Source organism: Helianthus annuus, chromosome 12 (genome assembly GCF_002127325.2).
Source record: "Helianthus annuus cultivar XRQ/B chromosome 12, HanXRQr2.0-SUNRISE, whole genome shotgun sequence".
Classification (NCBI taxonomy): domain Eukaryota; kingdom Viridiplantae; phylum Streptophyta; class Magnoliopsida; order Asterales; family Asteraceae; genus Helianthus; species Helianthus annuus.
The window spans coordinates 139640082-139651130 of record NC_035444.2 but is presented as its reverse complement, the minus strand read 5'-3'; the positions used below and the strand labels follow the sequence as shown (position 1 = coordinate 139651130).

General features: G+C 41.9%; 1 protein-coding gene across 1 annotated transcript; it reads left to right on the top strand.

Annotated features, from left to right (window-relative positions):
• Window positions 1-5351: 5351 nt before the first annotated feature.
• LOC110893404 lies at window positions 5352-9388 on the top strand. Its single transcript, XM_022140514.1, has 3 exons — window positions 5352-6316; window positions 6384-6809; window positions 6970-9388. The coding sequence occupies exons 1-3, from the start codon at window positions 5352-5354 to the stop codon at window positions 9386-9388; spliced, it is 3810 nt and encodes a 1269-aa protein (XP_021996206.1).
• Window positions 9389-11049: the final 1661 nt, after the last annotated feature.

Genomic DNA, 11049 nt, shown 5'->3' with positions numbered 1-11049 from the left:
TATTCTTTGATAAGTTAAACGATTTCCTATGGTTTAAACACTGATTTTCCAAAACTTAATAAACAAATTGTTGGATTGTACCATTTTTATACATTCACCCAGCCGATTGGTAGTATGATATAGCGCTATAGGACTAGACACCCCATTCCTGCTGTATGGAATGTCAGAAACCAAATTTTAACCAAATAGAAATTGCCTTCGTGGTATTTCTATAGTCTCCAAAGTGTAGTTTGATACACTAAGGCTTGATTGAATACCAAATCACACTCCCTTTGTATATGTTGATATACTACAAAAGTACAGTTTGATGTGCTCTCAAATGTGATCTACCAAAGTATATTTTGATATACTAAGTACAAAATCCAACATGTGTTTTAACATACTACTTTGTTATTTCCCAAAGCATAGTTTGATATGCTACTGTTTACCAAAGTATAGTTTGATATACTACCTACTTTGTTATTTCATAAACTAAAGTATAATTTGATATACTATCAAAGCATAACTGATATGCTATTTTTAAACCAAAGCATATTTGATATGCTATTTTCAAACCGAAGTATAATTTGATATACTACCAATACTTTTATCCTTAAACCAAAGTATATTTGAGATATACTACCAAAACTATTATTTTAATTACTAAAGTGTATTTCGATATACTATCCATTTAACTATTTCAAAACTAAAGTATACTTTGTTATACTATTTATACAAGCTTTTCAAAACCAAAGTATATTTTTGTCTATACTATAAACTCTTTTCCAAAACGACACGTTTTCAGAAACAAAACTTTTACATTAGATTCATGGCTATTTTGAAAACATAAAACCTTTTCTCACATTATCCAAAGCCATGAATCTAATACACAAAATCCTATGTTACTCACGGGCATTTTTATGCTGACGTACCTATTTTCATATATGTTTCAGGTACTGCTGTGTGATGATTATTGATGCATGCTACACATAGGATGGACCTGAGCCTTAGCGACTTTAAAACTGAGAAACAATTTATTTGTATTTATCTGAATTGTTCCAAAACATTGAGTTCAATAATTTAATAAAACAAAACTATTTGATCCATGGTTGTGAAACAATGATTCTGTTACAACACTCCCCGACGTTTCCGCCACGATTTGTTGTTCTACGTGGTCGGGGTGTGACACATCGTGACCTTTCTTTGTGCACGGGAGTTTAGTAATGAGATCCATAGTAATGTTTTCCCATTTCCAAACTGGGATCTCTGGTTGTTCCAATAAACCAGAAGGACGCTGATGTTCAGCCTTAACCTTAAGACAAGTAAGGCATTTTGATACGTATAAGGCAATGTCTTTCTTCATACCAGGCCACCAATACTGAATACGAAGATCCTTATACATCCTATCTGAGCCAGGATGAATAGAATAACGAGACTTATGGGCTTCATCCATAAGTAAGGTACGAAGATTATCTTGGCTTGGGACCCACAAACGGTCCATGTAGTAATACGATCCATTGTCCTTCAGTTCAAGAGCAGGTGTTATGTGATAAGGAAATTCCTTATCCATCAAGCCTTGTGAAACACAAGTTTGTTGAGCCTGAGAAATACGCGCTTGGATATCGGTTTGAGCTTGAATAACAGATTGGACACGAACACAATGAAGCTTAGTACGTTCCTTGCGACTCAATGCATCGGCTACGACATTCGCCTTACCAGGATGGTAGCGAATCTCGTAGTCATAGTCGTTTAGAAGCTCCACCCAACGTCGTTGTCTCATGTTGAGCTCTTTCTGATTGAAGATATGCTGAAAACTTTTGTGGTCCGTGAAAACCACACATTTTGTACCGTACAAATAGTGTCTCCAGATCTTAAGAGCGAAGACAACTGCACCCAACTCAAGATCGTGAGTGGTGTAGTTCTTCTCATGTATCTTCAACTGTCTCGATGCGTATGCTATGACTTTGTTCCTTTGCATCAGGACGCAGCCAATACCCAATTTAGATGCATCGCAATAAACGACGAAATCATCATTACCCTCGGGCAAGGTTAGGACAAGCGCGTCACAAAGTTTCTGCTTCAAATGTTGGAAAGCTTCCTCTTGCTTGAATCCCCAATCAAAGGGTTTGTTCTTCTGAGTTAGAGCAGTTAGAGGAACTGCAATCTTCGAGAAGTTCTCAATGAAGCGGCGATAATAACCCGCTAGACCAAGAAAAGAACGAACCTCAGTAGGGGTAGTAGGCGTGTCCCACTCCTTAATCGCACTGATCTTGGAGGGATCTACATGAATACCTTGTTCGTTGACAATATGTCCTAAGAATTGAACCTCTTTAAGCCAGAATTCGCACTTGGAGGTTTTGGCGAAAAGTTGCTCTTTCTTTAGGAGTTCCAAAGTAAGACGGAGATGTTGCTCATGATCAGCTCGCGTCTTAGAGTATATCAAGATGTCGTCAATAAAAACAATGACGAACTGATCCAAATAAGGTTTACAGACCCTATTCATTAAGTCCATGAAAACAGCAGGAGCATTAGTCAAACCGAATGGCATGACTGTGAACTCATAATGCCCATAACGAGTACGGAACGCTGTCTTGGGAATATCTTCTTCATGCACGCCGAGTTGATGATATCCAGATCGCAGATCAATCTTTGAAAAATAAGAAGCGCCTTGCAATTGATCAAAGAGATCATCAATGCGAGGTAGGGGATATCGATTCTTGATGGTAAGCTTGTTAAGCTCACGATAATCGATACACATCCTAAAAGATCCATCCTTCTTCTTTACAAAGAGAACGGGAGCACCCCAAGGTGAAAAGCTAGGACGGATGAAACCTTTGTCAGAAAGTTCCTGCAGCTGTTTAGACAACTCTTGCATCTCGGACGGTGCAAGACGATATGGAGCTCTGGCAATGGGATTTGCTCCAGGTACGAGATCAATACGGAACTCGACTTGGCGTGCTGGAGGTAGACCAGGTAACTCTTCAGGAAAAACTTCAGAATAATCCCGAACGACAGGAATATCTGAAATAGACTTACCCTTGCCTTTATCTGTTGTAACATGTGCTAAGAAAGCCACATAGTTCTTCCGTAGATACTTCCGTGCTTTAAAACAAGACATGAGTTTGAGACCACCGGCAGGCTTCTCACCACGAACTTGTAGGATCTCGCCTGTCGACAGCGGCACACGAACAATCTTCTCAGAACAAACTATCTCTGCGCGATGCTTAGATAACCAATCCATACCCACAATAACGTCGAAGCTTCCAAGTTGCATAGGCGTGAGGTCAATAGGAAAAATATGGTCGTTAAGGTTCAACTGGCAGTTGCGTAGAACAGAATTAAGAACAATGGGTTCACCACTGGCAACCTCTACTGTCAAAGGTTTACCTAGTTTCGTTCTAGACACGCGAAGCATTGGCTCAAAAGACAATGACACAAAACTCTTGTCGGCACCCGAATCAAAAAGAACAGATGCAGGCTGATTATTAATAAAGAACGTACCGTTCACCACTTCATTATCTGCTTGTGCCTCTTGAGCATTCATGTTGAAGACTCGCCCTCGAGCCTGAGCCTGATTCTGGTTTGCATTCTGGTTCTGGTTGGCTAGCCTTGGGCACCGGTTTCTGTAGTGGGTCAGATCCCCACAGTTATAACAAGCACCTGGTGGGTATTGTGGTCGTGCAGCCTGACCCTGTTGCTGAGCAACTTGTTGAGCAGGGTTCTGAACTGCGCGATTTTGAGCAAACCGACAAACATCGGCAAGATGACCTGACTTCCCACAATTAGTACAGAAACGGCACTGATGTTGCGGCTGATGGTGGCTGTTGCATCGATTGCACAAAGGTGCACTTCCTGAATAGGGCTTCTTTGCTGGAGGCTGTGCGGCTTGGTTGGGAGCTGCCTGGTTAGCTTGGGCAGTGACCGCAAAATTTTGGGAAGCCTTACGCTTCCTTGACCCCCTTGAGGAACCAGAATCCTTTCCCTTCTTGTTTTGACCTTTCTTGCTATCTTCCTTGTCAGACGACTGTTTCTTGCCCTTGTCACCCTTCCTGTGTAATTTATTCTTCCGAATCTGCGACTCAGTCAGTGTCGCTGATAACTCGATCGCCTGACGGAGTGTGGTAGGGTTGCTACCAGTAATAATGTCTTGTACTGAGTCAGGCAGGCCGTCGATGTACCTTTCGATAGCCTTGTCGAGTGGGGTAACCATAGTTGGGCAAAGCAGACTCAACTCCTCAAACCTATCAGTATATGCCCTGTGCTCGCCACTATCTTATTTCAAATCATCAAACTCCTTCTCCAACGCTCGTTGTTCATGACGAGGACAAAACTCCCTCATCATAAGAGCTCTCAGTTCAGCCCATGTCTGTGCTAGAGCGACGTCTGCACCACGGTCTCTCATTACCCCCATTCCACCATGTAAGAGCCCTCTTTTGAAACACGCTCGAAGAAAACTCGACTTTGCGATTATCCGGACACTGCACGTGGCGAAAAGTATTCTCGATGCTCTCGAACCATTGAAGAAGCCCAGTTTCTCCCTCAGAACCACTAAACTTGAGTGGTTTAGCCGAGTTAAAGTTCTTGAAATTGCATGTACCATTGTTGTTGTTGGCCTGGTTCCATTGAGCAAAGAGATTTGGGAATTGAGCAGCCATCTGCTGCGCAATAATTTCTGCCAGCTCGGCAGTAGCTATCTGGTTGTCGCGTCGAGGAGGCATTCTAGAAGAGGAAAACATGAAAGGAAACGAGTGAGATGATTGGGTGAAGAGAATGAGATGAAACAAAATCAACAAAAGCAAAGATGGTGGTTATGCATCGCTAAGCAAACAAGCGACACATCATGTCTAATCAAAGTAAACGGGTCAAAAATAGTGTATCGCGAAGACATGTTCGCCTATAAGTGAACACTCACCCCAAGAGTTCCCAGGTAAGAGTGACTGGTCCGATTATGTGGATTTGTACGAACACTCTAGCCTTAGACAGAAAACTCAGGGTACAAGCATTCACTCTTCCAGTTCGCACGTGTTCACACTATTAAAACCCGAAAACCTTGACGAGATAATTCCGCACTAATGGCTTCTCTCTGGTCTAGGCGATTTGGGCGACACATCTAGAAACCCTAGTTCTTGATTTCTTCCTTGATTTCAATCGATTTGGGTTAGGTATTGGGGTGTTGTCGATCCTTCTGAGTAAGGTTCTAGACTTCAATCCTGATTTCTAATCTTTTGAAGTTGATATTAGGGTTGCTTTTCGTTTCTTTTCTGCTAGGGTTTCTGCCGTTCTTGATCGCTGGGATCTTGCCTTCTTGTTTCTGTTGCTTGTTTTTGTTCTTGCATGATCGTTCAACCTGGTTATAGTTTCATCCTTTTTGCATGGAGGATAATTGTGATAGTAGTTTGGAGGATCTTGGGTTTCAATCGTTCTCAGAAAGGATGCATGCGGATGTATTTATTACGTCTAAAGGTTCATTGAATGTCCAGGATTTACGTCAAACGCCTTCTTTGTTCAGCAAGCCAATCCGGATAGATGGGAATCCCGTGGTGCCTGCCCGAGGTGTTGTGCAGAAAGAACCTAAAATCATTAACATTATCGATGAACTGCAGAAAGTCACCGTTCCAGTGCCGCCGGCAACGAGTTCTTCTAATATTCACAATAATCAGCATGGGCAGCCAACAAAATCAGTTTCTTATGCGGAGAAAGTTCAGGCTACTGTAAACAAGAGAGAAGTTAACTTCAGACTCATGAAGCCGTTAGAAACGAGAGAAGATGCTGATTTAGTTATTCCGAAAGAGGTGGTTCAGCAGGTACAAGATAAGTTTGAAAATGTTCTCTATGGTTATTTTTTAGGAACTCGATTACCATTCCCTGTAGTAGAATACTATGCAAAGAATGTATGGGCAAAGTTTGGATGTCAAAAGATTATGATGAACTCGGATGGCTTCTTCTTTTTCAAGTTTGATTCAAGGGATGGGTTATTGAAGGTGCTGGAAGGAGGTCCTTGGTTAATAAGGAAAATTCCGATCTTTTTGAGTTTATGGTCACCAAAGGTTAGCTTGAAGAAAGAGGGTGTTAAAACTATACCCCTTTGGGTTAAATTGCACAATGTTCCAATTTCGGTGTACACGGATGACGGATTAAGTTTGTTAGCTTCTAAATTAGGTGTCCCGAAGAGACTTGACTCATATACTGCTGATATGTGTGTAGAGAATTGGGGCAGGAGCAGCTATGCACGGGCTATGATTGAAGTGAATGCGGATGAGGAGCTTAAGGACCATATTACGATAGCTATTCCTAAGATGGATGAAGAGGGATACATTATGGAACGAGTTAAAGTTGAGTATGAATGGAAACCACTACGTTGCCCCCACTTGTTGTTTGTTCGGTCATGATCACTCTTCGTGTAGCAAGGTTATCAGGGATAAGGCAAAGCAAGTTGTGGTAGATGAGGAAGGTTTCGTTACAGACCGAAGAAGAATGGCCAAACAAGGTTTTCCGCAAAAGAAGCCAAAGCCTAAATTTATGTATAAACCAAAGGTTAACAAGGATGCACCAAGTACTTCTGGAACAAAGACGGATGGATGCTCGAATTCTGGACATCCAACTGTTAAAGTGTCTAACCCTTTTCAGGCTCTAGCTAACGATAAGGATGATGGAGTTCCAGGTTATGGTAATGATTCGGCTAGAAAGGATGGTGGCGCAGGAAAAGTTAGTACGGTTCATGAAGAGGTTCTAGAATCCGTTCCTACTGAAATGTCTAAATATATGGGAAGTAATCTCGATGGCAGCAAATCTGAGGGGGCAAGCACTCCCGGTTCAATGGGTTTTAATGGGTAGCATTGCTGCTTGGAACATAAGGGGTTTGAATCGTCCTCTGAAACAAAACGAAGTCCGTGTTCTTATTGCTGAGTGTCATTTGAGCATTTGTGCAATCTTGGAGACGCATGTTAATGTTAATAATCTGCTGAAAGTTTGCAAGGGTGTTTTTCGTAGGTGGAATTGGACATCGAATGGGAATCTATGTCAGAGAGGCACTAGAATTATTTTGGGTTGGAACCCAGATGATGTCGATCTTATGGTGCTATACCAGTCTGATCAGGTTGTTCATACTCAGGTCCGTCTAAAAGCTGAATCCAAGGATTTCTTTTGCTCTTTCGTTTATGCTGAAAATAGGTATCAAGAGCGTCGTGCTTTATGGGAGGATCTTTGTAGTCATAGTATTGTAGCTAAGGAGCACCCTTGGGTGGTTCTTGGGGATTTTAACTCAGCTCTCAACATGGAAGATTGTCTTCATGGTCCCTCCAGTCATACGATAGGAATGCGGGAGTTTTACGACTGTATTCAAGTGGCGGAAATAACAGATATTAATCATCATGGGTGCCATTTCACATGGAACCAGAAACCGAAAGAAGGTATAGGTGTTTTTAAAAAGCTTGATCGGGTTATGGGTAATATCAAATTCATGGACCTTTTTCCGAATGCTTATGCAAAGTTCCAGCCCCCTCGTGTTTCTGATCACTCGCCGTGTATTCTAAACCTGCCAAATATCATCCACGCTAAACCTAAGCCTTTCAAATTTGCAAATTTCCTAACTTCTAAGGCTGAGTTCAAGCATCTTGTCGCGGCTGAATGGGCTAAGGAAATCAATGGTTTTGCAATGTTCTCAGTGGTCAAGAAAATGAGGAACCTCAAGCCTTGCTTTCGTAAACTTTTACATCAACAAGGTAATCTTCATGATAAAGTGGCTAGACTTCGTTCTGAATTGGATATTTGCCAGAAGCAGGTTGATGTTAATCCTCATGATCCAGTAGCCCGTGATGCAGCCGCAAAATGTCTTCACGAGTTCCAAGAAGCGGCCTATGATGAGGAATGTTTTCTTAAACAAAAATCGAAGGTTGAGTGGCTCTGTGCGGGTGATTCGAATACCGCTTTCTTTCACAATTCTGTGAAAAGCCGGAATGCTAGAAATAAGATCTTGTGCATTAGTGACGTGCATGGTAATGTTTTTGAGGGTTCTGAAGTTCCAGCCGCTCTTGTGGATCATTACTCAAACTTCTTGGGTAATGAACAGCCCGTGCAATCCCTTAATGAATATGATCTGTTCGTCAACACGCTGAGCAATGATATGGCGACTCATATGGTTAGACAGGTGACTAGAGATGAAATTAAAAAGGCCATGTTCAGCATTGGTGAGAATAAGGCGCCTGGGCCGGATGGATTCACGTCTGCGTTCTTTAAGAATGCTTGGGATATTGTTGGTGATGAGGTGACAAAAGCAGTTCTTGACTTCTTTGATAATGGTAAGCTCCTTAAACAAGTCAATCACACCATTATTGCCTTAATTCCTAAGAAGGACACTCCTAATTCCGTTTTAGACTATCGGCCCATATCCTGTTGTAATGTTTTGTTTAAGTGCGTGAGCAAAATTATAACGGATAGGCTCAAGGGAAGTTTGAATAGGTTGGTCAGTATAAACCAATCGGCCTTTATTCCGGGCAGAAAAATAACGGACAATATCCTCCTTACTCAGGAACTCATGCACAATTATCATCTCAATAGAGGGCCTCCAAGATGTGCTTTCAAAATAGATATTCAAAAGGCTTATGATACCGTTAGTTGGCAGTTCCTTGACTTCATTCTGCATGGTTTTGGGTTTCATCATAAAATGGTTAATTGGATAATGACATGTGTTTCAACGGTATCCTATTCGCTAAGTATTAATGGTGAGATCCATGGTTATTTTGCGGGTAAGCGAGGTCTTAGGCAAGGGGATCCTATGTCCCCTTACTTATTTACGCTCGTCATGGAAGTTGAGCATTCTTCATCCCAGGTTTGGCATTCGATTAGGCGTCGAGCTGAAGAGGTTGATTGGGTTAAATTTGTTTGGTTCCCTCAGTGCATTCCCAAGCATGCTTTTTTCATGTGGCTTGTCATGCGTCGTAAACTTTTGACACAAGATAAGATTCTTCAATGGGATTTCGCGAGAAGGAAGAAGATGAATATGATGTGCTGTCTCTTGTGCTATGCTAATGTTGATTCTCACGACCATCTGTTCTTTGATTGCAATTATGCTACTCAAGTTTGGATCAAGGTTCGTGATAAAGGAGGGATGAGCTCAGTTGGTCCTGATTGGAACGCTATTATTGATTGGTTGGGGGCTAGGGCTAATTCTAAGTCAGCGATTAACTTTATTAGCAGGCTCCTAGTTGCTGCGGCTGTATACTTCGTTTGGCAGGAGCGGAATGCTAGGCTTTTCAAAAACCAGACGAGACCACCAGATGCGTTGGCCAACCTAATCTTGCAAACAGTTCGATATAAGCTAGTTGGTGTCAAGTTTAAGGAGTGTCAAAGGGTGCGAAGACTTTTGGAAGCTTGGGAAATCTACAACAACTTGGACGATAAAGGTGGCTGACCTGATTTGTTTTTGCTCTAGATGTTAGTCTAGTTGGGTTGTATATTGTAGTCCTTGGTTGTTTTTTATTGGTTTTTGGTGTACTCTCATGGGGGGATGTCCCATGTTTGAACTAGTATGGGTTTCTCCATACTACTTGTTTTTTATTGGTTGTTGATATATAAAATCACCGGGGTAACCCTTTACCCAAAAAAGTCATGGAAGTCCTAACCCTGCTGTTACGTCAGCCTTCATCTCATGGGTCATTTAAATTTCATGCTAGATGCTCTAAACAGAAGATCATTAGTCTTTCGTTTGCTGATGATTTATTTCTTTTCGCTCATGGTGATGGTAGCTCGGTGAAGTTCCTTAAAGAGGCCCTTGACAAATTTTCTCTTGCTTCGGGTTTGCATCCTAATCTGACTAAGAGTACTGCTTTCTTTTGTAATACCCCTCGTGCCATCAAAGATCAGATTTTGCATATTATGCCCTTTCAAGAAGGCTCTTTTCCGGTTCGTTATCTTGGGGTGCCACTGATATCTACGAGATTGGCTGCTAAGGATTGAAAAATCCTTTTGGATCGTATGGATAGGCGAATTGATAATTGGATGACAAAGTCTCTCTCGTTTTCCGGGAGACTCCAACTTATTAATTCGGTTCTTGTGGCCTTATACTCCTATTGGGCATCGGTGATGATGCTTCCAGCTAGTATCTTAAAGGATTTGGAGAAACGTCTTCGTAGATTCCTTTGGAATGGTGGCAATCAGGGCTCGGCTCGTGCTAAAGTTGCTTGGAGGGATGTTTGTATGCCAAAAGATGAGGGTGGTCTAGGTATTCGGAGCATTGTGGATGTCAATAAGGCTCTTTTAACAACTCACATATGGAGCTTAGTCACAAATCGTCCTTCTCTTTGGGTCCAATGGATTCACACTCACAAACTAAAGGGTAAAAGCTTTTGGGAAGTGCATCATAGTAACAACGTAAGCTGGGGTTGGAGGAAACTCCTATCCATCCGGTCGAGCGTTCGGTCGTTTTTTTGGATGTCCATTCGTAGTGGGCGCCAAACTAACGTATGGAGTGATAACTGGTGCACGTTAAGTCCGATCAGATCATTTATAACTCCTAGAGCTATTGCGAATGCGGGTTTTTCTTTAGACGCGACCGTGGCTGATGTTATAGCAGATGATGGCCATTGGTTGTGGCCTCAAGCGTGGTATGATCTATTTCCGGTTCTTATCAACATTAATCCGATCCAAATTACTCCTGATTTGAATGACCGATTTTGCTGGAAAGATTTGGAAGGTAACCTTCAAGGCTTTAGTTCTTGGGAAGTGTGGAATTGTTTACGAAATCGGTGTCAAAGGGTAACATGGGCCTCTTCAGTTTGGTTCAGTCAATGTATTCCCCGACACTCTTTTCACTTGTGGTTGGTTGTAAAGAATAAGTTGAAAACTCAAGACAGGATGGCCGTTTGGGAAGCGGGTAGTGACACTAATTTACGGCTTATGTGCTGCCCGCTTTGCAAGTATGATCGGGATTCAAGAAATCACCTTTTCTTTCAATGTGTATATGCTTCAGAGGTTTGGAGATTGGTCAAGAGCTTTGTTGATATGGAAGATGTAACGGACACATGGGATTCTATCATACAATGGATGGAGCTTAATGCTAGCTCTAGGACTATG